The sequence below is a fragment of the Lycium barbarum genome, chromosome 12 (assembly GCF_019175385.1).
Source record: "Lycium barbarum isolate Lr01 chromosome 12, ASM1917538v2, whole genome shotgun sequence".
Taxonomy (NCBI): domain Eukaryota; kingdom Viridiplantae; phylum Streptophyta; class Magnoliopsida; order Solanales; family Solanaceae; genus Lycium; species Lycium barbarum.
This window is the reverse complement of record NC_083348.1, coordinates 64,014,728-64,031,211: the sequence shown is the minus strand read 5'-3', so window position 1 is coordinate 64,031,211 and position 16,484 is coordinate 64,014,728. Positions and strand designations below refer to the sequence as shown.

At 34.6% G+C, this 16,484-nt stretch overlaps 2 protein-coding genes and 2 non-coding genes across 4 annotated transcripts; 1 reads left to right on the top strand and 3 right to left on the bottom strand.

The window, feature by feature from the left end:
- Positions 1-1,046: 1,046 nt before the first annotated feature.
- On the top strand, positions 1,047-4,383 carry LOC132625125 (pentatricopeptide repeat-containing protein At1g20230-like). The gene has a single exon (XM_060339935.1). It carries the CDS (start codon positions 1,828-1,830, stop codon positions 3,877-3,879), a length of 2,052 nt encoding a protein of 683 aa, XP_060195918.1. The 5' UTR covers positions 1,047-1,827; the 3' UTR covers positions 3,880-4,383.
- Positions 4,384-4,722: 339 nt separating this feature from the next.
- Positions 4,723-7,378, bottom strand: LOC132625126 (oxygen-evolving enhancer protein 1, chloroplastic). The gene is made up of 2 exons (XM_060339937.1): positions 7,049-7,378; positions 4,723-5,592 (listed from the first exon to the last, which is right to left on the bottom strand). The coding sequence occupies exons 1-2, from the start codon at positions 7,280-7,282 to the stop codon at positions 4,837-4,839; spliced, it is 990 nt and encodes a 329-aa protein (XP_060195920.1). The 5' UTR covers positions 7,283-7,378; the 3' UTR covers positions 4,723-4,836.
- A 3,908-nt stretch (positions 7,379-11,286) lies between these two features.
- LOC132625387 (small nucleolar RNA SNOR75) lies at positions 11,287-11,373 on the bottom strand. The gene has a single exon (XR_009576819.1). It is a non-coding gene; the product is annotated as a small nucleolar RNA SNOR75 (small nucleolar RNA).
- Positions 11,374-12,216: 843 nt separating this feature from the next.
- Positions 12,217-12,303, bottom strand: LOC132625386 (small nucleolar RNA SNOR75). Its single transcript, XR_009576818.1, has one exon. It is a non-coding gene; the product is annotated as a small nucleolar RNA SNOR75 (small nucleolar RNA).
- Positions 12,304-16,484: the final 4,181 nt, after the last annotated feature.

The window sequence follows — 16,484 nt, the reverse complement described above, 5'->3', positions numbered from 1 at the left end:
TGATTTTGTTAATATGGGGTCCACTTTCTTTTCCCGTGAGTTTGGATGTGATGGGTTCCACTTTTTATGGGAGGGCCCAAATTTTTTATTTTTTTTACAATTTTTTATTTTTTATTTTTGTGGGCCTGTTTAATATTGGGTGGGGGGGGGGGGATTTTTTTTTTTTAATTTATGGGGAGGGGCATGACGGACGACGAAGAGTGAGTCTTCGAAATAGTAGAAATAGAAAAGTAAATTTAGGATCAATTATTCAATCGAAATCCAAATTTGGATATTTTGGATTGATACTGTATTTGGTTTATGTTCTTAATTTTTTTTAACCAAATACTCTGTACATTGAAAATAAATACTGTACTTAATTCAATATATACATATAATCCTTCATTTTCAATTTATTTGTCTGGTTTTAACTTGATACGAAATTTAAGAAAATAAAGAACGACTTTTCAATCTTGTTGTCTTAAACTAACGATAAGTAGAGTGTACCAAAATGCTCTTTAATCATGTGGTTTTAAACATGTCAGGAAAAAGTTAAAATTAAAGATAGTGCATTCTTTTTAAACGGACTAAATAGGAAAGTAAGACAAATAAACTAAAACAGGAAGTATTAGATTATGACCTAAATATAAAATGCTTAAGATTGTTTTTTTTTTAATCAAAACTTTATGTCTTTTTTTGTAGATATTTTTGTAATAAAACTCGTTCAAATGATAAATTTTAAATGCTTTTCCTAAATGATTGCAGTAACTTTTTCCACCTATCATTCCATGCTATGCTTTTTAAAAAGAGATAAAAGGATCGAAAACACACCTCAACTATTATTTTTTTTTATATGTTTCATACCTGAACAATTCGAAGGGAGACTTTTCAACCTTAGCTATCGCTAGATAGTTAGCAAAACATACCTCGACTTATATATGATGGTGCGTGTCCTACACTCTTTTTTTTTTTAATCGTGCCACGTGGATAAATAATACCACCATGACAGAACTAATTGTTAGGTTAAAAGTTAATTCCACGTGAATAATTTGCCCACAGGTGCAAAAGACATTCTTTCTCATTTTGACAAGAAAATATGATCAATGAGAAGATGAAGGCAAACAAAATGAAAGAGAAAATCTAATTAGCTCTTAATGAAGAAGAACATGAAGAACAAGGCTGATAATGAAGAAGAACATGAAGAACAAGGCTGATAATGAAGAAGAAAAAAATGAGAATATCTGCACAAGAGAAGAAGAAATGAAGAAAAATGGTTGAGAAATGATGAAGAGGAAGAGAGAGAGCTTAGGGTTTTAAAGAATTAATCGGAAATTTTTTTAAAAATAAAAATAATAATGAGTTAGCTCATATATAGCTGTTACATATGTCAAATGTACGAAATTTTTTGAAAAAATTATGCTTCACACGCATTTTGGCTTTTGAGGTCGAACATTTAATCTAGCCAGCGTTCAGGTGTGGTTTCATCAGTTCTGGAATTTCATTCATTCACTCTTATTTGCTTTATACTGATGAAACAAAAAAAAAAAAGAAAAAAGAAAAAGAGAAATAGTTGAGGTGTGTTTTCATCAGTTCAGGAATTTCTTTCATTCACTCTTATTTGCTTTACTAGTTTCCTCAGCCAGACAGCAACCAGAAAGATTGCAGGATTTTAAATTAGTGAGTTCAAAGTGTACTGATTTATCCACTTCTTTGACAGAAGTGTGAACTTAAGTATAAATATTTGTACTTCTTTTTTCAAAAATAGATGCTTCAGGCAAACCACTGTGGTAACTTGTATACAACATTTCGAGGGTAGCAAAAAGCACCTTTTGCCACAAGGACGAGCACATGCTACCCTCAAGCTTGCGTCTTAACCCAAACCACCATTTCCTGCGTGCACTTCGACCACCTGGAGATATACGACGTGCCCGCCAACTGTTCGATGAAAATCCCGACCCAGATATACGATCCTGGACGCTCTTGATCACCGCATATACTAAAAACGGCTTTCCAGAAGAAGCATTGAAAGTCTTTGACGAGTTGCGGGAAAAGAAAGTTCTTCCTGATCAGTTGGCACTGTTATCAGTAACCAAAGCTTGTGCTACTTTAGCCAACCTGATAAAAGCAAAAGGGATTCACAAAGATGTGATTAGATATGGATATCGCGCTGATTTACTCCTTGGAAATGCACTTATTGACATGTATGGCAAGTGTAAATATGTTCAAGGTGCCAGAGATGTTTTTGATGATTTAAGTGCTAAAGATGTAATCACTTGGACGTCGATGAGTTCGTGTTATGTTAATTGTAAACTTCCAAGAGAGGCGATAAGGACTTTCCGTGAAATGGGGTTAAATGGGGTGAGGCCTAATCCTGTTACATTGTCTTGTATACTTCCTGCGTGTTCAGATTTGAAAAGTTTGAATTTGGGTAGAGAGATTCACGGGTATATTGTTAGAAATGGGATGCATGATAATGTGTATGTTAGCAGTGCTCTTGTGGACATGTATGCTAGTTGTTCAAGTATCAAACAAGCAGAGTTGGTATTTAATAGTACGCGTCAGTTTGACTATGTTTTATGCAATGTCATTATGTCAGCATATTTCTCAAATGGGGAATGTGACAAAGCACTTCGCGTCTTTGATCAGTTGCGAAAAGGAGGAAAGACACTGAATCACGATTCCTGGAATTCTGTTATTGGAGGGTGCATGCAAAGTGGAAGAACAGATAAGGCCCTTCAAATACTTAATGAAATGCAGCATTCGGGTGTAAAACCAAATAAAATCACGATCACCAGTGTGTTACCCACTTGTATAGATCTAGGAAGCATAAGAAGAGGTAAGGAGATTCACGGTTTTCTCCTTCGGCATTTATTTTTGGAGGATGAGACAGTCTCCACTGCGTTGGTATTCATGTATGCTAAATGTGGTGACCTGGAACTATCTAAAAGAGTCTTCTGTATGATGCCAAAAAAAGATACTATTGCTTGGAACACAATGATTATTGGAAATTCAATGCATGGTAAGGGAGAGGAAGCCTTGTTGCTTTTCCGTGAAATGGTAAGTTCAGGGGTGAAACGCAACTCTGTTACTTTTACTGGGATCCTATCAGGTTGCAGCCATTCACGGCTGGTAGACGAGGGCCTTATGATCTTTTACTCAATGAGCAAAGAGCATGGAGTTGAACCTGATGCAGAACATTATTCATGCATGGTTGATGCTCTGAGCCGCGCTGGTCGCCTGGAACAGGCATATAATTTCATCCAAAACATGCCCATGAAAACAAGTGCTGGTGCTTGGGGAGCATTGCTTGGTGCATGTAGAGTATATAAGAACGTGGAAATGGCACGAGCTGCTGGAAAACAACTATTGGAGATTGAGCCAGAAAATGCTGGGAACTATGTTTTATTGTCCAATATCTATGAAGCTGCCAAACTACGAGAGGAGGCCTCAGAAATTAGAAAATTGATGAGAGAAAGAGGAATTATGAAAGTTCCTGGTTGTAGTTGGATTCAAGTGAAAGGCAAAGTGCATACTTTTGTTGTTGGTGACAAGGGTAATGCTCAGACTGCAGAAATTTACAGCTTTTTGACTGAAATAGGCGAGAAGATGAGGTTAGCGGGGTATTTACCCTGTACAGACTTTGTTGGCCAAGATCTTGATGCAGAGGAGAAGGAATACAGTTTGTGCAATCATAGCGAGAGGCTTGCTGTTGCCTTTGGGATTCTTAATTTGGATGGTGCATCATCCATTAGGGTGTTCAAAAACTTGAGAATATGTGGAGATTGCCATAATGCCATCAAATATATGGCCAAGATTGTTGGGGTGCAGATCATTGTGAGAGATCCTCTAAGGTTTCACCATTTTAAGGATGGGTTATGCTCCTGTAGTGATTTTTGGTGAAATTACAAATGCCACCAAGTATTAAACTTGATAAGGTGCAAATGTAATTAATTCTTAAGTGATACTTGGGGGATCTAAGCTGATAATACTACGAAGAAGATTTTTTTTTTCTTTTCTCCAAGAAGTCTGAAGATGTCATCATGCTTATTGGTGCAACTAATGATATAGAAGATTTTGCTGGCACTAGCTCCGTGACATATACTCAGCACAAAGGTTCTATGGCTTAGGGCCGTATGCAAAAATGTAACAATTCTATGCTAACCACCTTTAGGCACCTCATTATATGTCTAAAGATTGTCCTTTCAGAGTGGCTAAGTCCTAAGCAAAAAAAGGAAGGTGCTATTGCCGGTTTGATACCTGGGACTAGAATACGAATTGTATATGGTTGGCAGTCAATATTGAAAACAATAATATGATTGTTACTTCATAGGAACTTAACCCAAGGAAGAGTAAGCATTTATATTGGCTCCTTTGTCCATTTCTCTTGATCAATTGATTTTTCTCCATCTGTCTGTCCATTTCTACTTTGATTGAAAATTCATCTGCTTTACCACTGGATGATCTATGATGGGCACTAAGTTGTTTGTTACTTATCAGATATGTAATGGTAAGGATCAGCCTTGCCGTGGTTAAAATTTCGACGACATAAAAATATTCAGTTGAGCTTACCTTTGTTGAACACATTCCCAATTTTGATGATTGTGGAGTCTAGGGGACATAGATTGTCATTAATTTGCGCCTTTCTAAGATGATCAGTATTTTTACTTTATTTTGAGTATATACAAGCATTAGAAGTGTTTGTAACTGGCTATCAGAAGGAAATATTACTCAACCTTGATAATATACAGCAAGATAGTTGTTTCAATGCTTGTCCAAATTGGGTCACAGAAAGTTTAACCTTGTAACTTACAACAAAATTCAGACCAAGAAATGATACACAAATTCTAGAACTCTCCATCATTCAAGTTGGGCATACCAGACACCCTGGATTTTCACATCCTTGGGGACCTTTGCACCCAGATCAGTATCAGATGGCTGGATGCTCTCAAATACTCCAATAACCTCACCAGTCTCTGGCTTGCTCTGGGTGACACTCAATGTGATCTTTCCTACTGAAGATGCAGCATTCTTTACGTTCTCCTTCTCAAGCTCCTCCTCATCTCCTCTCCCTCCAGCAGGCAATGCAACAGCGTTGTCATAGCCAGTAGATCCACCCCGTCCCTTTGGGTCAAGGAAGGATGAACCTCTGTATGATGGCACAAGGTACTCACCACTAAAGCTTTCTGGTTTGCCGCTTGCCACTAGCTGTTTGACAGTGAAGAGGAAGGGCACACGCTCACCACCAGGAAGCTGAACTGTAACAGCAGCATAATCAATTCCATCCTTCTCCTCAAACTTAACAGAGCCATCAGGAGCCACTTCAAATGGTCCCTCAATTTCATCAAGAGTGTAGGTTAAGCGTGTCATGAGCTTGGTTTTCTGGAATTCTGGGGTGGAGTTCTTGCTCACGCCCTCTGCCTTGACTGTGAATGATGTGGGCTCTAAGCAGAATTTCTTGGCATTGTATTTGCCAGTCTTGAATGCAAAACTGGCAGAACCTCCTTCAATTGTAGGACACTGGTTAGCAGTTCCAGTTCCCTTTACCTCCATGTATGTCTTGCTTTGAATTTCGTCGAAGGTTAGACGTTTTGGAACTCCTTCCGCATTTGCTCCCTATGCAGCAAAGTGTACAAACTTTAGAAATTTTTTGCATGAGAAACAAGAATAATAACAACTACGCTCAGTCCCAAAGAAGTTAGGTTCGACTATAAGAATCGTTACTGACCATAATTTAAGCTCAATTCATGTCGTCGTCATACCCAAACAAAAATGAAAGTGAAAATAAGTTATATATATATATATATATATATATATATATATATATATATATATAATTAATATGGATTAATATATATAATAATTAAGACAGAATCCGTAAACCAGTTGATCCTTATAGAAACATGAATACAGATGACAACATGAACATCCAGAAATGAGCTAGGAAATTTTGACAAGAGACTGGATGAGGATATGAACTGATCTTAATTTGGAGGTGGCAATGTCAGGTATAAAATGGGAGGCGATGCTGAAGAGAAGCCTTCTATAGTATTTCTACATACTCTCAAAGATATCAAAGGCCCTCTACTCCTGATATAGATATTTAGTAGAATGGTAGTTACCGGCTACTTCAAAGAAGGTGAATGACAGTGGATATAAGGCCTACAAGCTTGAAGAACATTTTACCTGCTTTTAGAATTATCTGATGTCATACTGGTAAGTTAGCATTCATCTCTGATCCAGTTATAGTGTTTCTTGTCATCTTGAATTCAGGTGATTGGATTTACACTGACGGAAACCATAAACTTCATATACAATAGAGGGATTTGACAATTTATATTTTATATAATAAAGGAAATTCCTTTGTTCGTCATATCCTATTCACCAGTGCTGATCCTTAATAGTTTAGAAGTGGCTTTCTTGCTTTGTGCCTGCTCATGATCTAAACGAGTCAGCACTTGCACTCAAGTACATGTTCCTTAACGTTGAGGGCACCCCTGAAGAGCAAGGGCGTATTTACTCTATTAATTATGGTGCATGTGAACCCATGGTCTCTGTGTCAAACTAGGTATTTAATTTACGTATTTCCTAGAATTGATCTATTATTATCTGTTGTGTCCCCCATGCTCGAAAGAGGCTAAATGATGCACTCGGTTGAATGTAGAGTTATTTACCTAGAGGAACAGGGATCAATTCCCACTTAACGCTTCCTTTTTTCTCCTTTCTTTAGTGGTGAACTCATATTCTAGAAATCCTAAATCCACCTCTACTGAAGAGCGGGGGGGGCTCATGACATTTTTCACCGACTATCTTGTATTTCTATTAAGTTGTTTTATAGTTGGCATGTTGAATCGTATACATTATATGATGGGCTGGTTTAGACTGATCTCAACCGAATGATGATGAAAAACTGCCAATTTGTTTTTTTTTTTTTCTCTCTCTCTGGTGACGAGAGCCTACATGCAATACCTTAGATATTGTACTGTCTGAATTGATAACTCTTTATTATGCAGGAAACAGCACTGGATATATGGGAGAAGCAGGCAAGAATTGAACAAGAAAAGCAACTTACTGAGACAACAAGAGCAGAAGTGGCAAGAGCAAAACCAGCAATCTTGGCAGCATCAGTACACTTCTGAGCCAATTCCTTGATTTCAGTTTGCAAAGAGCAAGTAAGCCTGGCTGAAGCTGGTTCAACACCAAATGCTTTGCTCACACTTTGAGCAGACCTCAACTGCAGGTTGTTTCTAGCACCAACCTTTGTTGGTTGCATAAGAGTAGCAGCTGCTTGTAGAGAGGCAGCCATAATTTTACCCCTTTTTTTTGGATCAAAGTCTTGTGCTCCTCTCTGTTTCTGCTTTGTTAGAAAGTGGATGAGTGGCAGTAAGAAGTGGTTTGTATGGAGAGGGTGGACAAATTATTTTGGTGGCTTGGCTGTGAGTAAGATAAGAGATAGGATAAGGGCTATTTTTCATTGGCTGGTCTGAGCAAATGCCTCTTATTTGGTGGCAACGTGGCAGAGTTTGTGTTCAGGATAAAGATACTCATTTTTGTATCTTGCTTGGGAATTGGTGGACTACCTCGTTTTGCATTATTTGAAGGTAAAATCCTCCTGTGAAATATTTACACTATTTGCACCAAAATCACATCAGTTGATCATGGTTAATTATGTTGAGTTAATACATATTGTTTTATCATGATTAACTGATAATAAGTACGTAAAAGCAGCAAACTATACCCAATGACCTTAGAATAGGTGGTCTTGAATTTTAAACCGCCCTTTGGTCCATGGGTGAAGTTTCAAGGTCAAAAGTTAAAATATTAAACTTGAAATTTTGTTTATGGGGTAAGCTTGGTTAAAAATTTAAGACCACCCACCTCCAAGATCATTCTTGTAGATCACTCATGTAAAAGGCAATGTCGTTCTTTGACGGTTTGGTGTATACACCAATTGGACTTATAAATTTTTCCAAAAATTAAATTGATTTATTGATAAAGGGTCAAAACTATTGTTGGATCAAGTGAAATGGAATATTTTTTGCCATCCGTTTAAAAAGTACTCCCTTCGTCCATATTAATTGTCACATTTCTCTTTTGCGTGTCCATAAGGAATCATAAATAAAAATTGTATATTTACTACTTTGTCCTTATCTCTCTCCAATGAATTGCGTTCTAATTAATATTAATTATGTTCAAGAACACTTAATAAGGATAAAATAATTAATTTCATATTGATTTTGCAAAATGATGAGTATTCTGAGACAAGTACTTTTAGTAATCTCCATAACTAATATGCGATGAAGGGAGTATCTCGTTCCCACTCTATGTCCTTACCAAAGTGGCTCGATCTTCTCCTTATGACTAATAGTAGCATTTAAAGGGCGAAGGTAGGCCATTTGCAAGTTTAAGGGCATCCTCTATCCTTTCTGTTTTCCCTTTCCCCAAGAGTTTTTACAAAGAAATCATTTAAATCTAATTAAAGCTAATTAAGTATAAATAACCTATAAAAGAGTACGAATGCGTGTCAGATTATACCTTTTTGAATTGAATGTCTAATCTCTTTTTTTTTTTTTTTCTTGATGCCACCAGTGAGTAAAATTTTAATCTTGACTTAATAATGGTTTTTTATTATCTCGCGACGTTATTTACTTGATTTATTCAATTCACCACCTGATCTTACTTCTCTCCTCTACTTGAAAGCAAATAATGGTTGATTGTTCTAACTAGAAGATTTCCTCCAATTTGAGATCACAGTTATTCCAATATTTGGGCTGAATAAATTAAGTAAAGAACATCATAAGAAAAAGAACATAATTAAGATAGACTAAAATTATATTCATTGACATATAAAGGTAGATTAAAAAAAATAAAAAAAAAGAGTTCACACATTCAATTTAAATTGATGTATTCCACACATATTCATCGTCTTTTATAGATTATTCATACTTAATGACACTTAAATTATCTTCAGTAAGATTTAAACGACTTGTTTGTAAATGATCTTGAGAAAATGGATAAAAATAATTAAATTTATTTTTGAACTTTATGAATGGTTTAAACTTGCCCGGATGTCAAAATTGAACCACCTTGGTAACGTCATGAATAGGAACCGAACAAGTTTATTTAGCGGATGCCAAAACCAGTTCATATTCACGTAGTTTAATAACAATTTTAACCCTTTACCATTAATTAATGAGATAATTACACCTTAGGTTAATTAGGGCAACAATGCTATCAAAATTGACCAATTTTTTTAAATCTTACAAAAAATGACGCACTACTCCCCCTCTCTCTCCACCCACTCCCTCCTTCTCCCTATCTCTTCTTCCACCACACAAATTACTATCGTTTTAAGCTATTAGTACTAGTAAAGGTGAATTCAAATTCCAACATTAAAATGGACGAGCCAGTGCCGAGCATTGAAGAGCTAATCTACATTTCTCTCTTACTGCATTCAACTATTAACTCGATCACTATTCTTTCAATATAATGAGGGCATCGTACAATAATTATAATTCACAACATCAAAGTTTATAATTAGATATTCAATTTAATTTCAATAATTACTTTCTAATGAAATACACAAATATTAGCAACAATATACTTGGAGTAATTCATTTTTTTTAAATACAAGCCAAGTACATGACAAAGCTCAATTTTGACATTTATAGAGTTCAGAGTTGTCTTTAATTTGACTCAAGAAGTTCCAATTTTTTTGAATAGAATCTGTTGTTTGAAGCTAAAAATGTGATTATCCATTGATTTAACATGAACAAGAAGCAGAAACTCCATTAACGGCCATTGTTGAAGCTCGAAGCTTCAAAGTTTGAAATCGGGTTTCCACAAATAAGCTCCATTTTAAGTGGGTATTGTTGCAAAAGATCGAGTACGTATTGAGGAACCTAAATCAGAAATTTAGGGTGATATGGTGTAGCTTTTGAGGCGTTTTGGATGGATTTGGTGCTTGGCTTCAAGGAAGAAGACGAAGTTAGCTTTGTATAATAGTGTATAATTATGTATATGGATATATAGGTTATAATATTGTATATGGATATATTGTATATGGGTAGTTTATGTATATATGTAGGTGTATAAATATGTATACACCTTCAAACACCTATATATATAATGTACTTGTCTTTTGTATTAAAAGTATTTTTGAGTTATTTTGCAATGTAAGTTTTAGACTATTTTTTGGCAATGTAAGTGAGCAAATTGTATATTTATAAAATTTGCCCTTAATTAATTATACATGGTATAGCTATATATGGACAATTGAAGATAATATCTTTTTGAATTTTGAAAAGGCGAAGTTACACAAAACCAACTAGTAGGTCTGTTTGGTTTGCTCAGGTTTGGTACAAACTTCTATAAGTTGTAAACAATCTTTTCTTCAAGGTAATTTTGGTTTCTTCGAAAATCAACACCAAAACCTTTTCTGGAAATCAGAAATAACTTATAAAAAATGAAGAAAAAAAAATTAAGAGTTGGGATTTTCAATCTGATACATTTCGGACTAGATCATACAACGCGGGACACAAACATATAAACATCAAGGCTTTGGAATATTTTAAAAGGTCTAAAATGAAAAATGAAGACTACTATGATCAGATTTTGCAAACCAATTAAGGTCATTATGCCTATTTATGTAATAGCCCTTAAATAGGGTTTATTAATATTATGCTAAAACTCTCTGAGTGTTGGAATTCATCTTGAGAACTATACCTATTAAGTTTGATTCTAGTAATTTGCTAATTGTTAAGAGTTTTGTGTTAATTTTAAAGGTTGCTTTGGTTTTACTTGGTTCTTTTGTATCATGTACAATTTTAATTTTGCAGTTTGATTCGATCATACCCGAATAAAGATTTTAACTCTCAATTTGGACCTTCTACTTATTTTTGTAATTTTAAAAATATTTTCTTATTCATATTGAAGTCCAACATCTCTAGGAATTTCGTAATGAAGGGAAGACGTTCTTAAATTTTTGTTTATAAATCCAAAAGATTTGCCAAATTTTGGATCTCAACATTTAGCACTCTCTGATAAACATTTCGATCAAAGCATTTAATTATTACTATCAAATAAACATTTGGATTTCTCAACTATCACACGTCCGTGTGACATGTTTTAACTCACATTGTAATAAAGCTTCACCTAAATCTGGAAATGGGAAACACAAAAGATGAGCCATTCAGATACGTTAAAATTAGATTAAAATGAAGTATGAAATAAGCCTCAACTAAATTTATTAAAGGTTAAAAAAGTCTAGAAAAAAATAGAAAAATGAAAAAAGGATGATAGAGTTGGAGTTCCTCATCAGACAAATGCCTCGTTTTGTCTTCACACTTTAAAAAGAATAGATATCAGACTCGTCATCTGTGTTATTCATCATCGAGGAACTCCAAAAACAATTACTCACTACCTCAAAACTAATCTATTTAATACTATAAATTAAAATGAAGTTTTCGAATTTGAAATTTTCTATATGTGAAAACCAATACAACGTACGTGCTAGAATTCAAAACTTAACTGAGCATAACACTCAAATGACCCCAAAATATAAAAAGGAATATTTTTGCTCCGGATACACGCTACCCTGAAATTACACGGGCATGTTATTGTTTTAAATATTTTTTCTCAAATTGTATTTACACATTCAAAAATAAAATAATTCAATACACTTCAAAAGCCGCAAAAGTTAAAGAGGATCAGTCCAAAAAATGACTAGATCACCCAATTTTACAAGGTAACGAACTAACAGATCAGACTAGCATCAGCAAGTTTGATTAACTTCCAACATCTTGAATATAGTTTTGATTAGATTCTCTTTAAAGAAAAATACCTTTGAAAAGCATTAGTTTATGTTTGGCCAATCAATATGAAAAACAGCAATTTATAGTTGATCAAGGTTCCAAACATATCTCTGAAAAAAATAATGCTAAAACAGATCTTTTAGATCTCAACACTTGGAGATCTTTTTTCCTGATAAGCATTTCGATCACAGCATTTAATTATTTCCAAAATAAATAGCTGAGTTTTAACAGCGCATTTTATTAAAACTTACCTAAACCTGGAAAAATGAAACATCAAGGAAAAGTAAACGTTTCCAAAGGAAAATTAAATCAAATATGAAGCACGAAATAAGTTAGAAACATGCCTGAATTACTTTTTTTTTTTTTTTAAGAATTAAAAGTCTAGAAAAAAATATATAAATGAAAAAAAAAAAAAAAAAAAAGGAGTTCCTCTCAGACAAATGCCTCGTTTTGTCTTCACACTTTTTAAAAGAATGGATTTCAGACTCGTCATCTGTGTTGTTCATCATTAAGGAACTCCCAAAACCACCATAACTAGGTAAAAAGACCAAAATCAAAGTACTAAAAATGAAGTGAAATTTGAAAGTAACAACTGATTGCACTTATTGATATACTAATAATAGTAATAAAAACTCGATTCACACCAGGCATGGCAAAAGAGAGATGCAGCAATAGTTTACGAAGCAGTTGTACTTATAGGTGACTTCAGGGTTTAGCGTTAGGGTTTCCACGACCCAAAATTGACAAAAGATCATATGGGCCGAGATTGAGCTAGCTGAACTCGCAACTTGTGGGCCTTTTTATCCAATTGCTAGCTAAAAATTTGGGAAACAACACAAAATATCCTTAAAATGCAAAATATTTACCCCCATGGCCCCTCCTAAACTAATTCGCCTTTTATCCAGTTGGCTGAAAATATTTATCGGAGTATCCCCTCGCACAAAACCCTTTCTCCAGAATATAATCACAGTACTTTTATATATCATGATGGTATGATAGAGGACTAAGAGAAGGATTGAAACAGTCCTCCATGATACCATCTCAATAAATGTATATAAGATGATGCTATCACAGAGTTTTTTTTAGAAAAGTGTGTTTCTTGAATAAATGAGATTGATCCTCTATGATACCATGTCAGTGTATTATAAATACCATATGAGTTTCATAGAGGGTTGATGAGTATTATTGAAGAAATGAAAAAAGTTCACTGTGATACCATGTTGGTATCATTATTTTGGGAGCATTTCGAGTATATAGTTTTGGGGGCATGAAAGTAAGAGGGTATGGGCGGGTAATTATTTTATTTTCAGGGGGCATCTACGTTCTTTCCCCTTAAAATTTCATGGGTCATTCGCACAAATGCCCCTATTTTGGGGGTGGTCTTTAATTTTTGTCCCTCAAATTTGTGGTGTTTAATTATTGACCTTCAGCATTTTGGCGCGGAATAATTTAGATTTCGCAAGGCATAGTTTACATTAACTTTGGCATATATGTCATAACATCCACACAATTTTACCCGAACAAGGAAAAACTTTCAACAATTAACATAATCTGAAAAACAACATAATTTTAGATTTCGCAAGCCATAGTTTACTTTTAACTTTGGCACATGTATCATAACATCCACGCAGACTACGATAGACAAGGCAAAACTTTCAATACTCAATGCAATCTGAAAATTCTACAAAACTTATGCCTCATAACTTAATTCCTACCGAATTTATGCCGAGCGAGGCCTAATTTCAGTTTCGAAGATAAAAATGTTACAGAAATTATGCCTTGCGAAGTAGGTCTGGATATTTTTATTAAATAAGTAGTAAGGGCAAAATATGGGGGATTTGGGGGGGGGGGGGGGGGGAAGGGGGGGGGGGGAATTAAAGATCAATGCGTTTGAAGGGCGATCCGCACAAAAAAATGAAATTTGCTGGAGCTTCCTATTTTGGTTGCCCCATTTAATTAGTACTCGCATTGTTTTCATTTTTTTTCCCACTTTTTTCACTTTCAATACATTCAAATAATCAAATATTCTTTACAAAAACTATAACCAAACACAACTTCAACTTCAACTCCTACTCTAAGATACCGAATAAAGTGAAAATTATTTGGTTTTTATGGCCAAACGCCTACTTATTTTGTTCCTGACTTTTTTTTTCAATACTTTTTGCTATTAGTGACAAAGGGAGAAGAACAATAGTGTCTCCGGCAAATTGTACTCATCAAAATGCACATGTCATATGAATATTTGCTTGAAATGATAGTTTTGGTTTCCAAAGTAAGCCATTGAAAGTAGGGCTGGGCATAAATATCGAAAATCGAAAAATCGGACCGAACCGAACCAAATCGAACTTCAAAAAATCGAAACCGAAAGAATCGAACTGAACTAGTTTGGTTCGGTGTTCGGTGTCCACCTTCAAAAAACCAAAACCGAAATAACCGAATCAAAGTTTGATAAAACCGAACCGAAGAACCGAATGCACACCGAAATTTAATATATTATCCAAAAAATTAAAATAGTCCAGGTGTTATATCCCGTACTTTTGTACGTTTGATTTGTCGTAAGTTAATCGACATAAGTTCAAGGGCAAGATTAATTTCCTTTTTTTTTTTTAGGTTATGAGTATTTATGCGACGCTTAACAAGTGATAACCAAGTGTCGTGAAGGTTAAAGGTTACTCCAATCGAAGAAAATAAATTTCGTCGAGGTTCGAAATTTATTTGAATAAAATACGATCCAAGATATAATATCCTGTATTTTTGGACCAGGAAATTAAACCGTCCAATATGAGAAAATTTACCCGAGCTCGGAGGATTTGGTCATATTCAGGTATGAAAATAAAGAGATCGGTGTATAAAAGGATGAGGTTCCGAAATGATTTAAGACGGAAAAATGTGACAACGAGGACTGGAAATAATATTTGGTGTTTGTATAAAGAGGCTATGGACTAGAGTTATACCACATGCTTATGATAATGAGTATATGAAGTGTGTTAGAAGCGATCAATATTAAGTGAACTGAGATCAAGATATTAATTATGTGAGTAATTAATTAAATATTGAGATAAATATGGAAAGTTCGAAATTAAATATTGTATTAATTAGGATTAAATGGATAAGTATTTCGTGGGCTGCTACATGGCATTAATTACGACAAAATGGAATTAAGTGGATTAATGACTCAAGGGTGCACAATATGAATGATGGACACGTAGAAAGTTATTCATCATTAGCGAAACATTAACATTTATGCTACAAAAGTCACTTTGGACAGTAAAAAAAAAAACCGTACTGCATAGTGTTATATTCCGTATTTTTGAACGTCGGATTAATTGTAAGTTGAGGTGGGGCCCACACGTCAAGATTTTTTTTTGGGACATGTGACAAATTATATGAATCACATATGTGAAGTTAAACACAACTCAAGAAGGACCCTTGGGCCAAATCAAAGTAGAAGTCCTCCAAACGAATATTTTTAAGAAAACGTTTTCGGGTGACCTGACTTTGGGGGGCAAAAACGGTATCATAAGTTTGGAATTTGGAAAAATACCAAGAAATAGAAGTTGTAGATAATTGAATTAGCTTTCCAACCATAGGTCGTGGGTTCCCAGGTGACGTCGGTACAAGGAGATATGGACGTTTTAAGGTCGAAAGGTCAGTGGGCTAGGCCCAACTCGGGACCAACCGGGTTGGCCCAAAAAAAATGAAGAGAAAAATCAGGCCCAAGTGAGGAGGTGGCCGGCCATGGTCCTTAATGAAGGACCCAAGCCCATTTAAATTAGTCATGTGATAAATGTATAAAAGACCATTTAGTCAACATTTATCACTTAGAAGCTTCAAGACAAGTTGACAAAGGAGAAAACAAGAGAAAGAAGAGCAAAAATAAGAAGGCCATAAGGCCATGACCATGGGATTTTAGCTCCTTGAAATATTGTTCCAAAAATTATTTTCTTGTGGTATTCCTACTAATTCAAGGGTCCTTTACAACTTGGTGTAGTTATCTTGGAAGAAAGGGCACTTGTTTCATCAAGTTGACAACTTGGTCAAGTGAAGAAAATAGGAGAAAAAGGTAAGAATCAATTCCTTTTTATTATGTTATGAAGGTTTGTTTGTGTTGTAGTATATGGAAATGAGTAGAAATTATGGAAATATGGAAGTTTGCAAGGTGAGTGTGTATACATGTAGGTGGCCGTATATGTATATTGTTGTATACATATGATGAGTTGAATTTTATGTTGTGTTCTAGTTGTGGTTATGGTGAAATTTATATTGGAAATGAAAGTTGAGTGAATTTGATTGAAGTTGGAAATATAGGTGTTGGCCGTGTGGTATATGGAAGTTGAAATGGAAATGAATTAATTTTGTTCAATATGTTAGTTGTGTTGTTGTGATTCTTATAATGTAAATGAAGGTAAAATGGATTAAGTTGACATTGAAATGGAATGTAGAAGATTATGTCATTTTAGAATGATTTTATGATATTATGTAAATGAAGTTGTTAAGGTGCAAATTATGATTATTGTTGATGAAATTGGAAGATGGAAATATGTTATGAATATGTATATTGAAGATTAGAAGTTTTGGATGGATTATGGTTTTGGTGGAAAATTTGTATATTTTGTGAATACTTTGTAGAAATGATATGAAATGCTTCCGAATGGTATTGTAATGATCTTGATTAGTAATGAATATGAGAATGTT

Bases quoted from the DNA above. Each gene is read 5' to 3' on its own strand.
- LOC132625125 (XM_060339935.1), top strand. From the start codon at position 1,828: ATGCTACCCTCAAGCTTGCGTCTTAACCCAAACCACCATTTCCTGCGT.
- LOC132625126 (XM_060339937.1), bottom strand. From the start codon at position 7,282: ATGGCTGCCTCTCTACAAGCAGCTGCTACTCTTATGCAACCAACAAAG. The intron at 5,593-7,048 runs GTAAGTTGCTTT...TTTGCTGCATAG, and splicing joins CTTCTGCTCTTGTTGTCTCA to GGAGCAAATGCGGAAGGAGT.